Source organism: Mytilus trossulus, chromosome 5 (assembly GCF_036588685.1).
Source record: "Mytilus trossulus isolate FHL-02 chromosome 5, PNRI_Mtr1.1.1.hap1, whole genome shotgun sequence".
Taxonomy (NCBI): domain Eukaryota; kingdom Metazoa; phylum Mollusca; class Bivalvia; order Mytilida; family Mytilidae; genus Mytilus; species Mytilus trossulus.
In genome coordinates, this window is record NC_086377.1 from 73,307,129 (window position 1) to 73,332,912 (window position 25,784).

The window sequence follows — 25,784 nt, forward strand, 5'->3', positions numbered from 1 at the left end:
AACTTAACTGCCATCGCTGAACCATGAAAAAGAGGTCGATGACAAAAGTCATAAGACAGATTGAAACTCTGTAACCTAAAGTGCCTGTACATACAATTTATGTGGGAAGCATAACTTCTACCTCTAGAAAAATAAAGAGTAACAAAATAATGTGGAAAGGTAATTAAGAATTTAATGTGTGAATTTAATTGGTGAAGTACATCTGAGTGATGTGATCCCTAATTCTCCTTCCATCATTGGCTCCATTGTACACTGCGTCTACATTAGGCATCTCCTCTTCTTGATCTTCTGGAAGGTCAGGCTCATTCATACACAAAGCTATATTGTGCAGAATGGCACAAGCCATGATAATACTACATGCCTTTTCAGGTTTCATACGAATCTATAAAATAAAAGTAAAAAAAAAATATTAAAAATTTATTAAAAAAAATATGAACTTATGACATTAGTAGTCTTATTAAAACTCTTCCATAATCTTTGTTGAGCGTTTTGTTTCATGTTTGTCAAGTGTTGTTGTTATTATTTTTTTTTTAAATTTTCTATAGATGAATTTTGGGCCCTGAACAGCTTGCTGTTTACTTTTATACAAGGCTCTGTCTTGAAGGACGAATAATTGACAAAAATTCTAAACTTTCTATACAGTGGCAGATCTAGAAATTTTCAGAAGGGGGGGGGGGGGGGCACTTACTCCCTAAGAGTGGTCACGCTTCAGTGATTTGGTATACAATCATCCATTTTTTTTCCAGAAATGGGCCCAATTTTAAATCAGCCTCTGTTATACATTGTGACATGTTTGCAGAGATGTCTTCTTGGCACTCATATCACATTTGCTTATTCATATAGTCTAATTATATACATGCATTTTTTTGTTGAAATTTCAATTCTTATTTTTTTTACACTGTATAATGAAATAAATTATTCTTTATTTAGAATTGAACATGTTAAGTCATAAAGGGTAGTCATAAACCTGCTTTTTTTTTAGTAAAAAAAAAACATTACCACTTCTCTGTCCATCCAGTAGTTACACAGCAACCATTTGATTTTCTGGGAGGGGGGGGGGGGGGGGGGGGGTTATGGTTTTTTTTCTCTGCCAATTTTTTTTTTCGCCTTTGGGGAAGAATGTTCAATTTATTTTTTTTGGCGACTAGTCGAAAGCACTTTTTTTCATTCAATGTTAGCATTACATATAGTGGCAGCTGAGGGTGTAACAAACAATTTTTTTTTCTCAGGATCAAAAACAAATCATTTTTTTCTCTAAAGACTGGAAACAATTTTTTTTCCCCAAAAAAAAACCATAGCTACCCCCCCCCCTAGAAAATCAAATGGTTGCTGCCTTAAATACTTGTTCCCTAACTTTAATATTTTTTAAATTAGATTAATACCTCTGAATGAAGTACATGAAAACGCCTTTTCCATCTCCCAAATGTCCTTTCTATTACACATCTTGTTCTTGCATGATGCTTGTTAAACCTTGTCTGGTCTTCATTTGCAGGACGGGCATAAGGCGTCATGATGAAAGGGCGGCATGGATATCCACTATCCCCAAGTAAGATGCCACTTTCCCAATTAAGTGTCCTTTCCATGTGTGTACATACCTAAACAATGAAATTAGAATATGTAAAACACAATCATGTTTCCACTGGACAAATTGTTATGTAAATTAATGGATGATAGAAATAAAAATATTTAAAGAATAGTCAATATATAAAAAAAAGAGGATGTGGTATGAATTCCAATGAGACAACTCTCATAACACAGAGATTAACATCTACAGGTCACTGCACGGCCTTCAACAGTGAGAAAATTCCATATAGAATATTCTATACATTGCCTATATGTTATCTATTTAAGATACAAGGGCAATAAATAAAACAATTTATATGTCCCTTAATTTAAGGATTCAAATGATTAAATGTCATTGCTAATATAAATAATTGTTCTAAAACTCTTTTAAAAATTAATTACTCAGATTTTGAAACGCATCAAAAGTATTGATTATAAAGTGTACAATATAAACTTCATAAACATCTGGCAATATTTGTACACATAATTAAGGGCCCTTATAAATGTTGTAATATTCCATATTTAATCCTTTTTTTCCAAAAGGCATAACTGATTGAAAATAATTCATCAGCACTAATTTTTCAACTTGTTAAGACACATTAAATTTTTAACTTGTTCAAGACACATTATTTTTTTAATAAAGATTATGCATAAATTTATAGTGAACGATAACAATAAAAAATGAATGGAAGGAAGATTTGATTTACCTGTGAAGTTCTAAAGATGTGTGCATCATGTGCATTTCCTGGCCATGATGTGTTGATATTTGTAAATTTTCCTGTAAAAAAGAACAGTGAGAATAGTGAATTCTTTATAGAGCACATGAAATTCTCAACTAGCAAATTCAGTTAAACCAAAAAAAATAGGACATGTTTTCTTTTCCAAATTACAAAGTTCATACAATATCCCAACAAACAACACATGCAATCTAACTTACAAAATTGCTACTAATTAAATATGATTAAGAACAAATAGGGAAACATGAATATAAAAAAAAAGTACTTGGTAGGAGAGAGCCAGTACAAAGAGGGATAAATCCATCTATTTATCTTAACTTTAAATTGTCATGGATAAAAAAAACATCTGCAACTTAGTTTAAGAGACAGTCCCACTTAATATGCTATAGAATTGCAAATTCTTTTGAACACATGAAAACTATTATCAATATACCAGCACTCGTATTTATGCATATATCTTGTATTTTGAATGGTTCAGGTATGCAATGGTTCAAATTAGGTACGAGCTGTCAAGGTACGAGTTTTGCAAGGAACTAGTTGACTTGCTTCCCTTTAATTTTTGTTTTTGCTGTAAGGGACATTACACTTTTGTAAACATACCATCTGCATCACACACAGCCTGCACATTGATGCTGTGGTAACCTTTCCTGTTGACATAGGATGCCTCATCAATGATAGGTGCATGGATACGTATGTGCGTCCCATCAATGGCTCCAATAACATTGGGAAACCCTCCAATTCTGTAATTGCCAGCCTTTATCTTGTTTTTTTCTGCGTCGCTTCTTGGCCATTTAACGAACTCGTTCTGCCTCTTACACAATGCAGCCGTAGTGTCCTGTACAACTCTTGACACTGTGCATTTGTCCAACCCTTTAAAAGGAGATATTTTTTATTTTAAAAACATGTTGACTAAATAAGAAATTGGCAACAAAGGTATTGACGGTAAATTCGATAATATATTATCAACACTAAAAACAAATAACTGAATGAATACAAATATAATTATAAAACCAATTAAATTCTTACCAAGTGTGTCTCCAACAACTTGAATAAAAATTCCCCTGGCCAAAAATATTAGGGTAACCATGACTTGCTGTTCCACAGTGAGTGCATGGTTTCTGTGTGTCCCTCTCTGTAAGTCATCTCTTACAAGGTCCGAGATAACCATGATACTTTGTCGGCTGAATCTGTATCTTGCCCTTAACTCCTCATCAATAAACTCTAAAGGAAAGCCATCCCTATTGCGAAAATGTCGTGGTCTTCTTTGTGGTGGAACATTGAACAATGCTAGGCCAGCCATGTTTAACGCAGTCGTAAGCATTTAATCATGGGTAAATAAGTGATTAAAGTTAGCGAGGTTTTAACACAAAAGTTAACGATAATATTTTTGAACAACACTTAACATTATCGTTAAATTATAACGACACGTTAACGACACTTTAACGACATCGTTAGCCTAACGACACTTTTGAACAACTGGGCCCTGGTAACCAAATAACCAAATAACCACTATAAAAACAGCTGAATAAAGAAATACTCAATAACCCCACGAGGAGGCTTTATGTCGGATATGATTTTACAATAATAATAATAGTTTGATTTCATGCTCGATATTTTTTTCCTTGCACTCAATCACCCCAAATGTGTACTATAAAATCTTATGCCAGATTTGTCATCAATTTGTCAGCCTTTTTCAATGCTTATACATTTTGCCTTCAAACAGTTAGCTATAAATTAATACAACTGTTTTAAATATATAGAAACTTTGTTATTTTCAAATTTGATATGGTATGATACAGTTGTGTTTTTGTTGTTGATGTGATTATTGTAGCACGTTGTGTGTAAGAACTGTCTTATGTTTGTATATATGTATAAACTGTTTGTGCATTCTACTACCCTTAAAGGTAAAAACAAATGTAAATAAAGGTTCTTGTTCTTATTTATTGTGCCACAAAATGAAAGAAGCAGCGACACAGTGATCATGACAGTCCAACCATTAATGAAAACAGAAACTAGTTAACAGATACAAAAGTCATATTCAAACTCATAAGTCGAAGACAAGCTTAAAATGTCATGGCAAAAAATAAATGCGACCAAAATACAAACAACAGTTTACAAAATGCAACATAAAAAATAGACTGAGAAGCACAAAGACTTAAAAAAACTGGAAGCTGGAAACCCTTTTTTTCGAAAAATGAAAGGTACATACTTTGGTTACCCCATGTTTATCAGTAGAAACATTCTTTCAAAGATGAATAACACCTGATGTAAATAAAGGTTCATTTGCGGTGACAAATTATCATTGTATATTTTTACAAGTCACTAATCAAAAAATTGTTCCAGGTAGCACATGTTTAAAATCATCAGTCAAAACATGAGCAAATGTACAAAATGATTTCCAGAATATTTTCAAACGACAATCTTTTAAAAAGGGGGCGAAAGATACCAGAGGGACAGTCAAACTCATCAATCGATAATAAACTGAAAACGCCTTCGCTAAAAAAATTATAAAAACTCCGAGGAAAATTCAAAACGGAGAGTGCCTTATCAACATGATCAAATGGCAAAATCAGACGATAAAACACATCAAACAAATGGGAAACAACTGTCATATTCCTGACTTGGTACAGGCATTATTAAATGTAGAAAATGGTGGATTGAACCTGGTTTTAAAGCGCTAAGCATCTCACTTGTATGACCGTCGAATCAAATTCCATTATATTTACAACGATGTATGAACAATACAGACATAACAGGTAAAATAGTCAAAATAGGATTACAGTAATCATCACTGTGTCACAATTTCAATTAAAACAAACGCAAACAAATATACAAAGAAGCACAAAAAGTATCTATCTAATTTAACAACTACATTCATTGCTGACTTATATATGTATTTTAAATCACCCCATAAAGAAATGAAATAATTGAAGTCCTGTAACTGGATTCACATCAACTCGAGGGTATATTTGCGTGTTTGACGACAGAATGTAAATGTCACACAGGAAGAAATATAAAATAATTTGAGTATTTTCAAAATTCAAATTTCACATGGGGAATGGTGGTATACAGGGTTGAAAATTTAAAAGTTGCGTTAGAACTAATTTCAGAAAAAACACCGAGATTTAAAATTATCTTTAGAATTTTAAAAAATCCACATATGGTTAATACCACTACGCAAAAAAAATAATTTGCTTCAAAGTAGTTTCAAAATTATATTGAAAAATTTATTTAATGGCATTATGATAGAATAGTTACATAATGACAGGTTTTTTAAAAGTACAGAGCCACGTTATGTGTACCAAAGAACACAAAAAATCACACTTACAAAAAAAAACCTACAAAAATAAAAGATCATACAAACAACACATTGACGGGATGTGTAAGTACCGAGTCATGTCAAATAGATATCACAGAAAACAGACCAAAAAGTTAAAAGTAATAATAATAAAAGAACAAACACAAATAAAAGAACAATATAACACGTTATAAAGATGATAAACAACGTCAGTACGCAGAATCTTTACATCAAGACCATCATGCATTATTTGTGTATTTGATACGGAATATTAATCAACAAGGTTTTGGAACATTACGATGAAATTGTATGTACATTCTACTACCCTTAATAATACTTGTGATATGTCTAAACTTTTGTGCATTCTACTACCTTTAAAGGTTTATACAAAACTACATGCATTTTCTTTTTATTGATGTGCCAAGAAATCAAAGCAGCATCGACACTGTGAGACTGACAGTCCAACCATCCACAAAATCATACAGAGGTGAAAGATACCAAAGACATATTCAAACTCATAATTTGAAGACGAGCTGACATCGCCATGGCAAAAATAAATCCGACCAAAAGACAAACAACAGTTTACAAAATGCAACATAAAAAACTAAACTGAGCACCAAAATCTGGTAGCTGGAAGAGTATTTCGAACAATGAAAACGGTTTACTCTTCTACAACCTCATGTAGTGACTCTGCAGCTTTTGCTAATTTAACAGAAGATGATTATTTGTGTCACCAATTTGAAGCATACGTATTGCCTGGTAAAAAAATGATATTATTTTTTGTCATCGGTACGGCAGATTTTTTTAAACGGCATTATCTCCCCCTTTGGCGCGTTTTCTTACCTGGAGGAATCTGCTCTTTTCGATCACTGAACATACATGTAGAAAATGATAGTGTGAGTGAGCATCCATGTACATTTTGACACATTCTTGTTAGATTTGTATTGTTTAATTACTGGTGTATTATATCATTTAACCCATTATTGATTATTTTTCTTCTATTTGTATATGGTTATTTGTGTGGCCTGTATATGAGAACACACACAATCATGCACAGAAAAAAACCTTCATATACATTTTTGATATTCATTTGATACATATAAATAATTTCAATTGATTATTTTTTTTTTATTTTTTAAGTAGACGTCGGCATTTCTATCATGTCAGTAGAGACTGGTCAACTAGGCAAGGATAATTCTCCATTCTACTTAAAAAATAAAAAAAATAAGAATTGTATACCTATTCCTTTTATAACATTTGTTTGCGGCAAACTAAAGTAAGAAAACTGAAACTCAGCATTTTTTTAATTTAAATTGTGCTGTAGATAAAGATTGTATTTTTTTCTATGACACATTGTTGTGCAACTGTTTCATTGCAATTGGTTTCAGTGGCCAAATGGTCTGAAGTAAATAACTTCTCTATCACTATCCTGTCAACACAAAGGTTGTGAATTTCAAAACCTTTCAGTTTGACTATAATCTTAATTTACTTAGTTAGCCTGTCAGTTTTACTATCTTGGTCCTAGACCTAGTCGAGTACACTTAAGTACAGTTCAGTCCTGTCGAGACAATGTCGAGACTAGTCGAGTAAAATGTGTGCTCGATTTTACTTGTCGAGCACAAAAACTGGTCAATTCAGACTCTGAGCAGTTTGTAGTGTAACATGTAGTAAATACAAACATCCATGATAAAGACTCGTAAAGTGAAAGTTAAATAAGAAAAGGACTATATTTTCTCGGGATATAAATAGACAGACCCTAAATAGACAGTCTGACAAACAACTTGGCTGTCTCCGTTTTAATCAGATATTACATAGAGTCTGCTGTTTTAATTTGGAGTAGATATTTCTTTATTACTTTTAACTTCATAACATAAGGCATACATTTATACAAAGTATAAGGCATCCAGGTTTTTCACTCTCTAAAATATAAAGCTTTTGAGAACTTACATTTGTAGTTGACGCCCCTGAAACTATCTCCTTGACGAGATTTTTACAACAGAAGTGACAGGCTCGACAATACAACTATTGTATTTATCAGATTATCAATTGAATGTTCGTCGATTTATTTGTCAACTATATTTAATCTTTTCTCAGTTAGGGAGCTACCATTTGATTTTTATGGGGGGGGGGGGGGGGGGGGGGGGGGGGGGGGGGGGCTAGGATGAAAAATTTTGTCCTGCCTTTTTTTTTTTTAGCTGTTATCTCTGTCCTGCCTTTTTATTTTTCACTTTGTTCGGTCCTGCCTTTTTTTTTTTAGTTTATCCTGACTTTTTTTACCTAAATTGTTGTCCTGACTTTTTTTTTTGGGCAAGTGTCTCATCCTGCCTTTTTTTTTTACTCAACACTCCTGTCCTGCCTATTTTTTTCAAATTTCATCCTAGCCCCCCATAAAAATCAAATGGTAGCACCCTTAATCAATGCAAATTTTAATAGGGACTTTTTTGCAGGTAGAGTTCTGTTATTTCCATGTGGTCGAAATATAACTACTGTTGTTATATGCTAACTATCAAACAGGGATGAAGGTTCACACTCATCAAAACCCCTGATGAATTCAATGTTTCGAGACGATTTTTTACTCAACGAAACCACAGTGTCAGAATCAATACATATTTAGATAGGAACTATTTTTTGAGAGAGCAGTCTTGTGAAACCATCTGTTCATGTCGGCATGATATAACTACCATGTTTTATATGATTCCTATCATTGGCGGATGGATATTTACACTCATTAAAACCCCTGGTAAATTTAATGTTCAACCTCTACTGTCTACTGTCAAGGATGATTGTTTGATTGTTTGATTGTACAAATGACCAATGCATTTGTTTCGCCGCAAAAGAACTTTTATTTTCATCAGGTCTTCTTTCTACTGATGAACATGAGGTTGAAGAAAAGTACATCCTTTTCATTGTTCGACAAAAATCTTCCAGCTACCAGTTTTTGGTGCTCAGTTTAGTTTTTTATGTTGCATTTTGTAAACTGTTGTTTGTCTTTTGGTTGGATTTGTTTTTGCCATGGCGATGTCAGCTCGTCTACAAATTATGAGTTTGAATATGTCTTTGGTATCTTTCACCTCTGTATGATTTTGTGGATGGTTGGACTGTCAGTCTCACAGTGTCGATGCTGCTTTGATTTCTTGGCACACAAATAAATAGAACATGCATGTAGTTTTGTATAAACCTTTAAGGGTAGTAGAATGCACAAAAGTTTAGACATATCACAAGTATTATAAAGGGTAGAAGAATGCACAAAAGTTTAGACATATCACAAGTATTATAAAGGGTGGTAGAATGCACAAAAGTTTAGACATATCACAAGTATTATAAAGGGTAGTAGAATGCACAAAAGTTTAGACATATCACAAGTATTATAAAGGGTAGTAGAATGCACAAAAGTTTAGACATATCACAAGTATTATAAAGGGTAGTAGAATGCACAACAGTTTAGACATATCACAAGTATTATAAAGGGTAGTAGAATGCACAAAAGTTTAGACATATCACAAGTATTATAAAGGGTAGTAGAATGCACAAAAGTTTAGACATATCACAAGTATTATAAAGGGTAGTAGAATGCACAAAAGTTTAGACATATCACAAGTATTATAAAGGGTGGTAGAATGCACAAAAGTTTAGACATATCACAAGTATTATAAAGGGTAGTAGAATGCACAAAAGTTTAGACATATCACAAGTATTATAAAGGGTAGTAGAATGCACAAAAAAGTTCATCGTAATGTTCCAAGACCTTGTTGATTAATATTCCGTATCAAATACACAAATAATGCATGATGGTCTTGATATATAGATTCTGCGTACTGACGTTGTTTATCATCTTTATAACGTGTTATATTGTTCTTTTATTTGTGTTTATTCTTTTATTATTGTTACTTTCACTTTTTGGTCTGTTTTCTGTAATATCTATTTGACATGGCTCGGTACTTACACATCCCGTCAATGTGTTGTTTGTATAATCTTTTGTTTTTGTTGGTTTGGACGTGTGACTTTTTGTGTTTCTTTGGTACATATAACGTGGCTCTGTACTTGTAAACATCCTGTCATTCTATCATAATGCCATGAAATTATTTTTCTATCATAATTTTGAAAGTACTTTCAACCAAATTTTTTTACTTGCGTTGTGGTATTAACCATATGTGGATTTTTAAAAATTCTAAAACACTTCCTGATAATTTTAAATGTCGGTGTATTTTGTGAAATTAGTTCTAACATTTATTTTTTTATTTTTCAACCCTGTATACCACCGTTTCCCATGTACAATTTTCATTTTGAAAATACTTAAATTATTTTATATTTCTTCCTGTGTAACATTTACATTCTGCCGTCAAACACGCGAATCTACCCTAGAGTTGATGTGAATCTAGTTACAGGACTTTAATTATTTCATTTCTTTATGAGTTGATTTAAAATACATATAGAAGTTTGCAATGAATGTGGTTGTTGAATTTGATAGATGCTTTTTGTGCTTCTTTGTTAAATATTTGTTTGCGTTTGTTTTAATTGAGATTGTGACACAATGGTGATTGCTGTAATCCTATTTTGACAAATACAGTTCCTGCATCGTTGTAAATATAATGAAATTTGATTCGAGGTCATACAAGTGTGAGGCTTAGCGCTATAAAACCAGGTTCAATCAACCATTTTTTACCTTTAAAAATGTCTCTACCAAGTCAGGAATATGACAGTTGTCGTCCATTTCGTTTGATATGTTTTATCATCTGATTTTGCCATTTGATAAGGAACTCTCCGTTTTGAATTTTCCTCGGAGTTTTTTGTGATTTTACTTTCTTTGTACTATTATTTCTCTGTTTGTCATTATATTTTTTTTTTGCCATGGCGTTTTCAGTTTATTATCGATTGATGAGTTTGACTGTCCCTCTGGTATCTTTCGCCTCCTTTTAAAAAGATTGTCGTTTAAAAATATTCCGGAAACCATTTTGTACATTTGCTTACGTTTTGACTGATGATTTTAAACATGTGCTACCTGGAACGATTGTTTGATTAGTGACTTGTAAAAATAGACAATGATATTTTGTCACCGCAAATTATCCTTTATTTACATCTTGTGTTATTCATCTTTGAATGAATGTTTCTACTGATAAACATGGGGTAACCAAAGTATGTATATTTTTGAAAAAAGTGTTTCCGGCTTCCAGCTTCCAGTTTTTTTTAAGTCTTTGTGCTACTAAGTCTTTTTTTTATGTTGCAATTTGTAAGCTGTTGTTTATATTTTGGTCGCATTTATTTTTTGCCATGTCATTTTCAGCTTGTCTTCGTCAGTTTTCTCGTTTGAATTGTTTTACATTGTCTTATCGGGGTCTTTTATAGCCGACTATGCGGTTTGGGCATTGGTCATTGTTGAAGGCCGTACGGTGACCTATAGTAGTTAATGTCTGTGTCATTTTGGTCTCTTGTGGACAGTTGTCTCATTGACAATCATACCACATTTTGGTCTCTTGTGGACAGTTGTCTCATTGGCAATCATACCACATTTTGGTCTCTTGTAGACAGTTGTCTCATTGGCATTCATACCACATCTTCTTTTTATATTTGACTTATGGGTTTGAATAAAACTTTGGTATCTTTTAACTAGTTTCTGTTTTATTAATGGTTGAACTATCATGATCACTGTGTAGATGCTTCTTTCATTTTGGGGCACAATAAATAAGAACAAAAACCTTTATTTACTTTTGATTTTACTTTTAAGGGTAGTAGAATGCACACACAGTTTATACATATATACAAACATAAGACAGTTCTTACACACAACGTGCTACAATAATAACAGCAACAACAAAACACCACTGTATCATATCATAATTATTTGTAAATAACAAAGTTTCTATATATCTAAAATAAAACAGGTGTATTAATTTATAGCTTACTGTTTGAAGGCAAAATGTATAAGCATTGAAAAAGGCTGACAAATTGATGACAAATCTGGCATAGCATTTTATAGAACACATTTGGGGTGATTGAGTGCAAGGAAAAAATTATCAAGCATGAAATCATACTATTATTATTATTGTAAAATCATATCCGACATAAAGCCTCCTCGTGGGGTTATTGAGTATTTCTTTATTCAGCTGTTTTAATAATGGTTATTTGGTTATTCGGTTACAAGACCAAATATTTTATGATTATTTAATTATCTAGAACTGTATTTTTGATTATTTGATTACATTGTTTAGAAAAACAATTAATGATTCTGTGATTATATTGTTAAAAAAAATATGATTATATGATCACTCGGACACCCCCATGAGGGGCCTCACAAAATCTAATCTCTATTGAATATTATTGAGTATAATAAAAATGTTAAAAGGGCGAATCAAACAGAAAGTTGTATAGCATTGCCCTTAAACACAAACAAACAACACATGGTGTAGATAACCGTAGAGACGCACAATTTGTAAGTCCATAAATGTTTTGTGATATGTTCTCAAACACTTTCAAATATTTGATTATATAATATAACCAAACAATTATCACTGATCTATTTGAATTCAAATTCCGTTTTTCTGATGAATGAACAAGAATGTGTCCATAGTCCATGTTCAGTAGACCGTGAAAATGGGGTCAAAACTTTAATTTGGCATTAAAATTAGAAAGATCATATCAAAGGGAACATGTGTACTAAGTTTCAAATTAATGTAACTTTAACTTCATGAAAAACTACCTTGACCAAAAACTTTAACCTGAACTTTACACTATTTTCTATGTTCAGTGGACCATGACATTGGGGTCAAAACTATAATTTGGCATGCAAATTAGAAATAGCATATCATGGGGAACATGTGTACTACGTGTCAAGTTAATTGGACTTCAACTTCTTCAAAAACTATCTTCTCCAAAAACTTTAACCTGAAGCGAACGGACGCACAGACGGACGAACGAACGAACGAACGGAGACACAGACCAGAACACATAATGGCCCTCTACTATCATACGTGGGGCATAACCATTATTTCATTTGATAGAACAGATAAAATTGAGAAAGGAAATGGTGAATATGCATTACATGCATTTTTGTTCAAAAACTTATTGATGAAGAGACATTTTTATTTACAAGCTTACATTTAAATTAGCTGCTGTCATGTTTTTAGAAATGCACGAAGGACAAGATTCGGTCTCTGATTTAGTTATTTTATATGTGCATACTTTAGTATCCATTAGACTATATAATCACTCGGACACCCCCATAAGAAATGCATGAAGGACAAGATTCGGTCTTTGATTTAGTTATTTCATATGTACATACTTTAGTATCCATTAGACTTAAATTTAGAACTAAATTAACTATTAAGGTATTATTGAACAGCTTTAAGTTATTGCTATACAAAGTTACGAATGAAATGAAACTCGTAATTGTAGCTATGTAGGTTTTTTTCAAAATTTATTAAAATAGTATATATTAAATATTGTATCTAGGGGAGATATTTATATATTTTATGTTTAGTTTATTTACTGGTATCATCTCCATAGTTCAGCTACACACCTGGGGAATTTTTAACTAGTATAAATACACATGTGTAGCTGCCAAACTAAATTCTGAGTATGACCAAACGTGAAGGGTGAGAAAGTACATAATTTGTGTATCAGTTTAAACTCTTATAAGTTTGAGGTATATAATTGTTGAAAACATGCTGCACAGACTTAAGTTTTGACCTTTGAAAAATAAAAGTGCTAATGAACTTTCCATTCTTGGATACAAATTCGTGCGAAACTTCAGTGTAAACATGGTACAGTTAAAGCTGTAAAAGAAGCTGAGAAATTACACTGTCCTGTTTACTGAGAAATCACACTGTCCTGTTTACTGAGAAATCACACTGTCCTGTTTAATGAGAAATTACACTGTCCTGTTTACTGAGAAATCACACTGTCCTGCTTACTGAGAAATTACACTGTCCTGTTTACTGATAAATTGCACTGTTTATATTTACAGAAATGCAACCTTTGTAAATGGGGAATTACAAATATAGACTGATACTTGTATACACATTACAGAAAGAAAGACATAATAATAGCCATTTATTTACAAACAATTTCAATCTAGCAGTTCATCAGTTGATCTCTGTCCAACATGTAAATGGTATTATTTAACCATACAAATAAAAGTAACTTTACAAATCATGCAAATGATGATAAGTTTAAATTTAATTGATTTCTAAACACAGCTGGTTTACCCACCAGCATAACAAATTAAGTATACTTTACGAGTTTTTACAATCAACGGGCATGACGGGTTGATGCAACTGCTGGCGGTTGTTACATTCTAACGGGTATAACCAGCGCAGTAGTTATGACATATCACGTGTGCAAATTATCTGTTTACAAAATTATGTATTATCAAAAACACGAAGCTTTGTTCATCTAGACGTATGTGCTCAAACACGCTACATGAATGGATAACAACTTTTAAATTCCTATTTTTGTACAAACATTTGCTTATGTCGAAAATGGTATACTGAACCTGGTTTATAGCTAGTTAAACCTCTCACTTGTATAAAAGTCGCATTAAATTCCATTGAATTGACGCCAGTGTGTGAACAAAGTAAATAGACATATTAGGTAAAATTGTCAAAAATAAGGATACAGCAGTAAACATTGTGTTATAGTCTAAATCATTATAAAAAAATAAAAAAGGCATATAGACAAAGCATATTGGCAAAAACGAAAGCGAGAATACAAAAATTTACCATAGCACAATAACAAAATGACGGGCTGTATAACTACTGAGCCACGTCAAATGGATATTGGGATTGTAGGAATCAACTCTCATAAAAGGGGTTAGTACATATTTTAGCTTTTTCCTTGCCATGCATGACACTCACACATGAAATATGTTTAAGATAAAAGATTGTTATCACTTTCACATTGTGATTCATTCACCTACTGTAAATTCAGAAATTATTTTGAGGTTTTTATTAATGCGAAAAATGCGACTGAGTGAGTATTGCATTAATAAGAACTCAAATTCTTAAACTGATACATATATTAGTATAAAGATTCTTTTGACATTGTAATAATTACTATCTCTTTTTTGTTCCATTTAAAAAAAAAGGCAATAATTAATGTACGCAATAATTTTTGAATTTACAGTGGATCTTTTACGTGACCAAATCGTGATGCATTGGATTGACAATATCTCCTTCTATTGATTGTTAACTGATGGTTTTCCTAGCTGTTTTTTCTGAAAGAAATTACTTTTATTTTATTTGAAGCATTTATGAAGAGTTGCCATATCTGTGCTAGTAACTTCTGTCTTCTCTATTTGATCTGTTAAATCTGCATAAATTGAGTCTTTTCGTAGGGCTTTGAGAAATTCATTAAATCCCTGTTCATTTTTACGCAACAGCATGTCCATTAAATTCCTGTTCTTTTCCTGTGGTGTTTTACCAGATTCTATCTTCTTCCCATCATCAACTGACACTACCTCTCTTGATATTAGATGATCGACTATGTTCTCGTGTTGTATTTCAGTGATGACCTTGAGGTAGTTCTTTTGTAGACGAACTTTATATAATGGAACATTCCAAACTGATAAGCCTACAAAATACAAAAGATTTTTTTTTCTTAAGATAATGCTATTGACCTTTTATGACTAAAGACGAGGTTAAATCCAGAAAAGATATTTGGACCACATGAAATTTATAACGTTTTTATTGTTTTACATCACTTGGTCGATGCCTCTTCTGGTGGATTATACATGCCCTAAAGTATTATTAGCTCAGTATTCAGTAATTTGCTACTCACATGATTTTAAACAAACCCTTCTTAAATTTACCGTTTATAATTTTTTTTTAAATTATGCAGAAACTAACGTTTCAACTCATTCGGGCAAAGTTGGCATTAGATGGATTTGGCCATTTTTCAGTACTTTCAGGTATGTAGCCCTTCTACTGTTTTAGTTTTATTCACCATTTTTTTTTAAATCTAATGTCTCATGAATAAGTTGAATGCCCACATATAATGATAGATCTTACATTTCTTCATACAAATTGATGATGTATTCTCTGAATTTATCAAACACATATGATAAGCGTTTGACATTTTAAACAGAGCTGGTAAACATACAGATTCACAATTTATAGTTAATTACCAATTTGTTTGTTATTCTATTTTCTCTCACTTTGATTTTTTTTATAGTTGACCAACACTAATGCCTTTATATATGTTTACTATTCTTTTATACAGTTGGATATTAGAAGCGAAATTCATCCGAGGTCATATTTGCCTGATTCGTAACAGGTTCTTAATGAACTGTGACTTCATTATAACTGTAGAAAAGAATCTTGATCTCAATGTCTGATATCATAATTACTCAATGTCACAATGTCTAAGATCATAGTTACTTAACACAAACTGAAATTCGTCCTGAAAGACTCATCATATATACCAGTGACCTACTTTGGTATGCAAGAAAAGTAGTATACTTATGATAAATTAAATATGACGCAAATGATCTGGTAGATAGTCTTTAGAATCAAATACAATATATCTATTTTGAATGAATATATAACAAGATTTTAAAATGTTTTCAGTCAAAATCCTTCTTAGTTTGTGTTTATAATAAACCCTTCAGACATACCTTCATTTTCCGCAGATGCTGATGTTGGACTTGGACTGAAATCACATTTCAAATCATTAGCGATATCTTCGTATCCATAAATACGTAATCCATCGACAAACACACTGTAAGCAGGTTCTCTCATTTTGGTCACAATATCCAGCAATGCTTTGTTCTGATCATCTTGTCCAGCATGTTGTTCAATACGACGTCTGTCATCTACTGATATCACCAGATGTGTCATCATATGGTCTAAAATTTGGCTGGTTTGTATGTCCTGTATGATTTTGTCTGCATTATCTCTGATTTTATCTGTAATTGTGGTAATATAAAATTTCGTTTAGCATGTAAGTTGACTAAAAATATCAAAATGATTATATTTTGTATTCAGTTAGCATACTGCATTTACTGATTTCTTTTCAAAATATGTATTGTCAAGCAAGCGAAAAGTCTGAACATTAGTTACAGTTTTGAAATTGCATGCATACAAAATATGGAATATAAAAGTTGAGCACAGCTCAAACTCTCAAGACAGTATCTAATTCTATTGAAGAACCTTCAACTTTAGCCCACAGATATGATATTCCTGTATAAGAAGCAAACTCCCCATGCAAAAATGTACATAGATATATAAAGTGATATTCACAGTAAAAAAGATATGTTATTTCAAGTTTTCCTAAAGTGTTTATGCCTTAATCAAACTAAATTATATGATGTGTATTGATTGATATTTTGTCTCGGGTACATTTTTCTTTAGTAAGTTGTTAATGTTTTTTAACTAGCTTATCAGTACTTTATGCTTGAGTGTTTCTGCTTTGTGTCATAAAGGCAACAGTAGTAAACAGCTGTTCAATAGTCATAAATAGATTAAGCGAAAACAAATCCAGGTCACAAACCAAAACCGAGGGAAACACATCAACTATATGAGGAAAACAATGGAACAACAGAAACACTGAAATGCTAAAAAAAAACAAATGCCTACATACATAGAAACGGACTATTTGGTATCAATCTGACAAGTTAAGCACAAAGTGCCTTTTATATTTGGTTTTTACATGTTCCTTTTACACAACTGTCACAGGTTAAAGAAAGGTTAGTTTTCAAGATTGGTTCTAAATATAGAACTTAAAACATCCAAAAAATTTCTGACACATATATATGCATTGAATTGACATAAACCAACACTTAACAAAGGAAACGCAGGTCATAACAAATGAAAAAAAAATTGGAGCGCATTACTTCACAAGAGTTGTATACCAATACTACTATAAAATGTCAAAGAAATTAAATTAAAAACCAAAAAAAACAACCTAAACAACTATAAGCACAAATTAAGTAAACCAACTAAATTTCGCGACTTTCGCGAGTGGGAATAACGCGAATACAAATTATCGCGAATATGTAAAGCTTTGATACTTTCTTACTAAACTATATCAAGTTATTTAGAAAATCGCGAAATTAAATAGCCACGAAGTGAACTAGAAAAGGTAAAACGTGAAATAATGTTTCCGCGAAAATAAGTTTGTTTACAGTATACAAATAGTTAAAAAGAGATTCCTAGATGATTCCAGATGCCACCTGTATACTTAATTGTCTGAAAATCTACTGAGTGGACTGCTAGTGAATTGTTTTAACATAACTGAATGAACCGCAGTGGATATGGCTTAAAATTGACTGGGAGACTGAACATGAGGGAATAATCAAATTTCAGATTAAGATTCATTTACGAATGCTACCTATTCCGTAAATAAAAATCTACTGAAAAGCTTCCATGCCTGTTTTCTGTCGCGGCATATTATTACCTGTAACAATTTCCACAGCTCTTAATGTTTTTGCATCTATGTTCTTCACAACCTCCTCTAAACAACGTACACCTTTTCTTATATTAACTAAAGCTTGTTTAATAACCCTTATTGTAGGTTTTACTGATCTGTCTTTTCTCCAAGTAAATAACACTTCCTTATTTTGGGCTGTCAAATTGGTACTACATTTGTCGATATTTTCTAAATCCGCTATGGACAATCCGAGTTCTGTTCCAAGTTGAAAAACCATTTTTCCAATCTGTGGTGCTAGCTTGTCTAAAATTTCATCTGTAGGGATACAATCTAATATGTCGTCTGAAATTCCTATAAGAGAATTCAGATTTAAATAATACATGTTAGTGAATAATTTTACATGGACTCATGGACATTAGTCTAAAAGGAACTGTTTAAACACCTTGTTCTTGCTTTATTAAAACAACAAGATTTCCTGAATCTCGATCAACTTTTAGTGTCAAATGGTATTTACTGACTCGATTCTGAACATGCCTTTTTCTTGTATTTGCATTCAAACTTTTTGCAAATTATACATTAATCAATATTCAATCAGGCCGTTACTCACACTGCCAGAAATCCAGAAAATCTTTTCCTTCAAATGATGTTTTAAACAATCATTGTATTTTCTAGGACTGGTTTTAGCTGACATGAACAACACAATGGGTGCCTCGTGTGGAGCAGGTTCTGGCTACCCTTCTGGTGCACCTTAGATCACACCCAATGGTTAGTGGGGTTTGTGTTGCTTAGTCTTTAGTTTTCTGTGTTTTGTTTTGTATACTATTGTGTTTCTGTTTGTCCTTGTCTTTTTTAGCCATGGTATTGTCAGTTTATTTTCAACTTATGAGTTTGAATGTCCCTCTGGTATCTATAGCCCCTCTTTTTGAAAGTGCTGTTTGTAAAATGCTTATCACAGAATACACAATTATTATCAGCTCAGTTAACTTTTTAGCTGGCATGATGTAAATCAAACGTTTTATCTATTTCAAGTATTTGTTGATATGTTTAGAAATTATTACGGAAATAAAGTTCCCTCAAGCAAAATGGACCTTTCAAGGATTTTTCTTGGTCCTTTTTGTCATACTGTTTCCCTTGTGAACAGCCTTTGAAAATTTACTTTCTTCACATACTAACAAGTGCACACTACAATGTGTTATGAGTGAATGACAAGAAAGCAAAGGGGCATACATGATCACAAGCCAAACCATTGGTCTAGTAAGAGTAAAAAATATTGACAAAATGATTATAATAAAAAAATGCCCATAAAAGAGGGACCAAAGATACCAAAGGGACAGTCAAACTCGTAAATCTAAAACAAACTGACAACGTCATGGCTAAAAATGAAAAAAAAAGCCAGAAAAACAATAGTACACATGACACAACATAGAAAACTGAAGAATAAACAACACGAACCCCACCAAAAACTAGAGGTGCTCCGGAAGGGTAAGCAGATCCTGCTCCACATGCGGCACCCGTCCTGTTGCTTATGTGATTACAAATCCGGTAAAAAGTCTAATTCGGTAGGTCAAATTCATGAAAGGGAAGGGGATTGTAGTTACGACGTAAGAAACATATCCGATATCATTTGTGAAATGGTTATTCCATAACGGTCAACCAACTCGTGATGGCGTCCGTAAAATTTACGAAGGGATGATTTCAACTTCACCATTTGGAACTCTTGGTTTAATAGCTTCCTTGTGAGCAGTAACCCTTTATCAAGAAAATCATGATAGGAAATGCAAGCACGGGAATATCGTTTCAATTGGGAGATATATACCCCGTATGCAGGTGCTGCTGGAATGTTGCTACTTAGAAATGGAAAGTTCACAATTGGAAAGCTGAAATCATCTCTTTTGTCGTAAAGTTTTGTCTTCAACAGACCCTCATTGTCAATTTCTAGATTTAAGTCAAGATATGAAGCCGACTTAACTGTATCTGTAATATCCTTTATCTCCAATTCGATGGGATAGATGCGATCCACATAGTCACCAAATTTTGAATTGTTTAGTGAAAGAACGTCATCTATATAGCGGAAATTGACAAAACATCACTTTCAATATTAGATCATGTTTGTGTTTTTCCTAAACACAACAATTAAATAAAACATGTAAGTGAATAATTTTACATAGACTCATGTACATTAATCTAAAAGGAATTTTCTAAACACCTTGTTCTTGCTTTATTAAAACTAGAGGCTCTAAAGAGCCTGTGTCGCTCACCTTGGTCTATGTGAATATTAAACAAAGGACGCAGATGGATTCATGACATAATTGTGTGTTGGTGATGGTGATGTGTTTGTACATCTTAATTTACTGAAAATTATTGCTGCTTACAATTATCTTTATCTATTATTAACTTGGCCCAGTAGTTTCAGAGGAGAAGATTTTTGTAAAAGATTAGTACTAAGATTTACGAAAAAACGGTTGAAAATAGACTAAAAGGGCAATAACTCCTAAAGGGGTCAACTGACAATTTGGGTCATGTTCACTTATTTGTAGATCTTACTTTGCCGAAATTTATTGTTTTTTTTCAGTTTATCTCTATCTATAATAATATTAAAGATAATAACCAAAAACAGCAAAATTTCCTTAAAAATACCAATTCATGGGGAGCAACCCAACAACAGGCTGTCCTATTCATCTGAAAATTTCAGGGCAGATAGATCTTGACCTGATAAACAATTTTACTTTCATGTCAGATTTGCTCCAAATGCTTTGGTTTTGAGTTATAACCCAAAATCTGCATTTTACCTCTTTGTTCTGTTTTTAGCTGTGGCGGCCATCTTGGTTGGTTGGCCGGGTCACGCCACACACTTTTTGAATTAGATACCCCAATAATGATTGTGGCCAAGTTTGGTTTAATTTGGCCCAGTTGTTTCAGAGGAGAAGATGATTGTAAAAGATGACTAAGATTTACGAAAAATTGTTAAAAATGGACTATTAAAGGCAATAACTCCTAAAGGAGTCAATTGACTATTTCAGTCATTTGACTTATTTGTTAATCTTACTTTGCTAAACATTATTGCTGTTTACAGTTTATCTCTATCTATAATAATGTTCAAGATAATAACCAAAAACAGCAAAATTTCCTTAAAAATACCAATTCATGGGCAGCAACCCAACAACAGGTTGTCCTATTCATCTGAAAATTTCAGGGCAAATAGATATTGACCTGATAAACAATTTTACTTCATATAAGATTTGCTCTAAATGCTTTGGTTTTAGAGTTATAAGCCAAAAACTGCATTTTATCCCTTTGTTCTATTTTTAGCCATAGCGGCCATCTTGGTTGATTGGCCAGGTCAACAGACACATTTTTTAAACAAGATGCATCAATGATGATTGTGGCCAAGTTTGGTTTAATTTGGCTGAGTAGTTTCAGAGGAGAAGATTGTTGTGAAAGTTGATGAAGACGGAATCTATCAACTTTTAGTGTCAAATGGTATTTACTGACTCGATTCTAAACGTATTTTCCAGGGTTTGGTTTTAGCTGACATGAACAACACAATGGGTGCCTCGTGTTCTGCGTACCCTTCTGGTGCACCTTAGATCTCACCCAATGGTTAGTGGGGTACGTTTTGCAAAGTCTTTAGTTTTCTGTGTTTTGTTCTGTATACTATTGTGTTTCTGTTTGTCCTCGTCTTTTTAGCCATGGCATTGTCAGTTTATTTTCGACTTATGAGTTTGAATGTCCCTCTGGTATCTGTAGCCCCTCTTTTTGAAAGGTCTGTTTGTAAAATGCTTATCACAGAATACACAATTATTATCAGCTCAGTTAACTTTTTAGCTGGCATGATGCAAATCAAACGTTTTTTCTATTACAAGTATTTTTTGATATGTTTGGAAAATATTACGGAAATTAAGTTCCCTCAAGCAAAATGGACCTTTAAAGGATTTTTCTAGGTCCTTTTTACTCATCTTACTTCCCTTGTAAACAGCCTCTGAAAATTTACTTTCTTCACAAATAGACTAACAAGTGCACACTACAATGTGTTATGAGTGAATGACAAGAAAGCAAAGGGGCATACATGATCACTAGCCAAGTCATTGGTCTAGTAAGAGTAAAAAATAATGACAAAGTGATTATAAGAAAAAACTGCCCATAAATTGACAAAAACATCACTTTCAATATTAGATCCTGTTTGTATTTTTTTCTAAACACAACAAATAACAATTCATGTTTATGCTTCTGTCAACTTTATTTATTTGAGAATATGTGCATTACTTGACAACATATGCAGTTTCTATGATTTTAAACTGAATATTATTGTAAGTTAAGTTAAGTTAATAAGACGAATGAATAGACGGACACAGCACTATAGCCAAGCCCACACTACGTTTGACCATGGGTTAATAAAGTCACTGTTAAGCATGATTTCTGTTGACAGTACAGTAAAACAAAAATACTAGATTTCGTTTTAAGTACATGAATATCTTAAGATACAGTTTACTCACTAGATTTCACTTGTTTTCTTCTCCTGACCTGAAAATAAAGTCGTAAAAAACTGTATAAGCATTTATGATGAGATCTACGAACTTAGGAGAAGTTAAAAAAATAAAATTCTTACTATTTATATTTAATATTATTCTTCCGGTGTATCTTTAATAAATGGCGTCAAGTATGACCGTTTATTTCCAAAAAAGTTATCCAATAATTAAGAAAAGAAATAGCACATGTTCATATCTATATATATCTGGGTCATTTCTCCTGCTGTGTCGGCAAAGCTTGGGAAATAAACCCGATGCATATTTAATGAAATATCATTAATAGTTATGTAACATGATATTAAATATCAATTATTGACACTTCGGTAGTTTATGTGAACATTCCAGCGCTCTAATTGTGAAATTTAAGTATATATCTTTGATGTAAGCAGCTTTAAAACTTGGATTTGATGTTGTCAAAATCGTAGCTAATATACTTTGTATTGACCATAATTGAAAGGGAGATATGAAAATGCAAAAAACACTTTATATCTATATAGCTTACCATGCATAATGTGTGTGTTGTTATTTTCATTTCTTGCAAACTGTTATCTAGATCTCCAAAACATATTGAATAATTCTCTTTCAAGTGAATTAGTGTCAAAAACTTGACCATCTGTGTATTTCCTGTGTAATTCTTGCCAATATCTCTCCAATCTATCTCTTCCATTCCAAGACGAAGTGCTAATTCATGTATCAAGTCTTCCTCACAATTACAGGAAAGACGAAGCAACTCGGGGTTACTTGGAATTTGATCTAAAGAATATTCACTCAAACCTACAAGTTGTATAAAACGTAAACATTGTGAAAAGATGGTAATAATTATGTAAATGTGACAATACATTACTAGAACACTATGAGTCAACATTGGCAACAAATATAGATAGTAATTATATTTCAAAACTGTCTACCACCAAGAATAAATATCTATTTTCATGATGTTTCTATGGTCCTGTCTGGCTATTTTATGAACAATATATATATGGCCTTGTCTGGCTGTTTTAATATAAGCTATATGTTTATGACCGTGTTTGGCTGTTTTAGGATATTCTACCATCAAGAACAATTATCATTTTTATCTGAATAACCATGTCTGGCCGTTCTTATGAAATTGTAATAAAGACTAATTATCTACATCTCTATGGCCATGCCTTGCTGTTTTACCAGTATTTATACAACTAAAATAATGAGTTCTAATTTGTTAGCCGGCATGAAGTTCTTCTCTATCTATTTTATACTCAAAATGATAGGCAATACCACATCAAACTGGTAATCAAAGCATGTAAGGCTGTGAAAGCATTTGCTCCCTAGTAAATGTTTTTGTAACTTTTTTCGAACATCCATATGTAAAAGAATTAAACCTGACATGAGTCTACATAAAATAATTCCAGCAAAAGGTCTATTTACTTATACTTAACTGAGAATTACCGGTCATTATTTTTAATAACGCAAAGGGTCTTAATTATAGTTGACACTGTCTAGAGAAGTAACCTTGATCATTTTGCATCATATTGACTATTATGCAAGCCGTTTACAGAGTTGAGTTTATAAGTATCAATCAGCAATTAATGAAGGCCCTAATACATAACAGAGTCCGTAATTTCCTCCAAGTATTGAAAGCATGGTTAGTAACATTTCTATAACGTGCGTAGTGATTTTGTACGATAACTTTATGAATGGAAGATAACCACATATAATGTGTTTAAACTAGATACCCCAATGATAAGTATGGCCAGGTTTGATTCAAATTGACCCAGTTGTTTTCAAAAAGATTTTTTTTACGACCAGTCGAGGATAGACAAATAATGCCAAGTGATGGGAAATCTCACAATGGACATTGTGTCCTATGAGTCACACAAAAAAACAACGCAAACACTAAATACCAAAAAAAAATAAACTGCTTCGTTGAGCACAGCTAGATACACCCTCACAGGTACAACCCTGAACTGTTTTGGCAACATGGGCAAGAAAGGACTTAAAAATCAAGCTTGATACAGGTCTGAATTTGGATTGTAATTAAATATTTGACATATTATAGGTTTCTGACACATAATAAATGTAGTCAAATAACTGTATCGGTTATATGATTTTAATTTATATTCAATTGAAGATTTCTTGCTTTTGTGCGATACACTGTGCGCTTTGCTGTTGTACAATACTTATAAATTAGTAAATCTGTTTTTAAACAATAAACAAAGACTTAGCAATTGTTCCCTCAATTTTTCTTTATATAACTCAAGAACTGTAAAAGTGACGCTACCAAAGTTTGTACTTGATCTAAGTTTGGTTCGTACCATTTGGTTGAGAAAAACTAAAGTTAGAGAACAGACACAAAACAAAATAAGAATTTTTCAATTTGTAAAGGAGCATAACTCTAGAACGTTAAAAGTGATTCCACCATAATTGAAACTTGATCTGTGTTTTGTGGTAAAAAAAATTGTGTATAAATTACATAAAAATTCACAGGGGCAAACTAAAGTTAGAGAACGAAAACCAATTTTGCGAAGAAGACGTACGCAAGTACAGGACACGGGTAAAACTTAATGTTTTTTGCCGCTACGGTTGGAGCATACACATTGTCCCCCCCCCCCCCACTAATTCCAGAAAAATAATATTTAAACAAAAAACTTTTTATGAAATGTGGTACAGTTTAAGAGACATCAATGTACTAAAACAAGCATTATTGTCTGAAAACTAGAAAAATGCTTGCTTTAGACCCTGCTGACCCTAAATTCGTGATCAGATTGGGCAATAACCCCAAACATGAATCCCAATCTTTAACTTGTGGTATGGAACCTTCGGGTAAAATTTTAGAGCAATCAAAATACTTATACACAAGTTATTGTTCTGAAACTAGAAAAATGCTTGTTTGGGGACAATTTTCAACCCTAATTTCTAAACAGTTCGGACCATCACCTCCAAAAACCATCTCAACTTTCCTGTTGTAGTATTAAACCTGTTGCTTCAATTTCAAAGAGATCCATACACTTTAACTTAAGTTATTGAGAAACGAAATGTCGTCGGATGACGACGACGCAGACAATGACATCGATGAGAACATGATAGCATTTTACGATCCCTTTATATTTTGGCAGTCGTATAAAAAATATAAAAAAATATAATTTGCTTTCAAATAAATGAAATACATGTGAAGGTTTTGTCAAGAAGTGCTTATTTAGAGTTTAAAATTATGATACTCAAATAGATACATTTAAATTTGTATTTCATTTATTATCAAACTAGTTAGTTCATAATCTATGTTTTGGTGAGATCTATGAACTGAGTCTGCATTTCATATTATTA

At 32.5% G+C, this 25,784-nt stretch overlaps 2 protein-coding genes across 2 annotated transcripts in view; both read right to left on the reverse strand.

The window, feature by feature from the left end:
- Positions 1-76: 76 nt before the first annotated feature.
- On the reverse strand, positions 77-3,600 carry LOC134718284 (putative nuclease HARBI1). Its single transcript, XM_063580777.1, has 5 exons — positions 3,327-3,600; positions 2,901-3,170; positions 2,271-2,341; positions 1,383-1,595; positions 77-382 (listed from the first exon to the last, which is right to left on the reverse strand). The coding sequence occupies exons 1-5, from the start codon at positions 3,598-3,600 to the stop codon at positions 185-187; spliced, it is 1,026 nt and encodes a 341-aa protein (XP_063436847.1). The 3' UTR covers positions 77-184.
- Positions 3,601-14,827: 11,227 nt separating this feature from the next.
- Positions 14,828-25,784, reverse strand: part of LOC134718285 (uncharacterized) — a 44,359-nt gene continuing 33,402 nt past the window's right edge. The window contains exons 8-12 of the mRNA XM_063580778.1: positions 22,987-23,258; positions 22,452-22,479; positions 17,986-18,309; positions 16,205-16,495; positions 14,828-15,162 (exon numbers count right to left, since the gene is read on the reverse strand). Of these exons, the coding sequence (XP_063436848.1) occupies positions 14,828-15,162; positions 16,205-16,495; positions 17,986-18,309; positions 22,452-22,479; positions 22,987-23,258 (1,250 nt within the window). The remainder of the gene's footprint in view (positions 15,163-16,204; positions 16,496-17,985; positions 18,310-22,451; positions 22,480-22,986; positions 23,259-25,784) is intronic.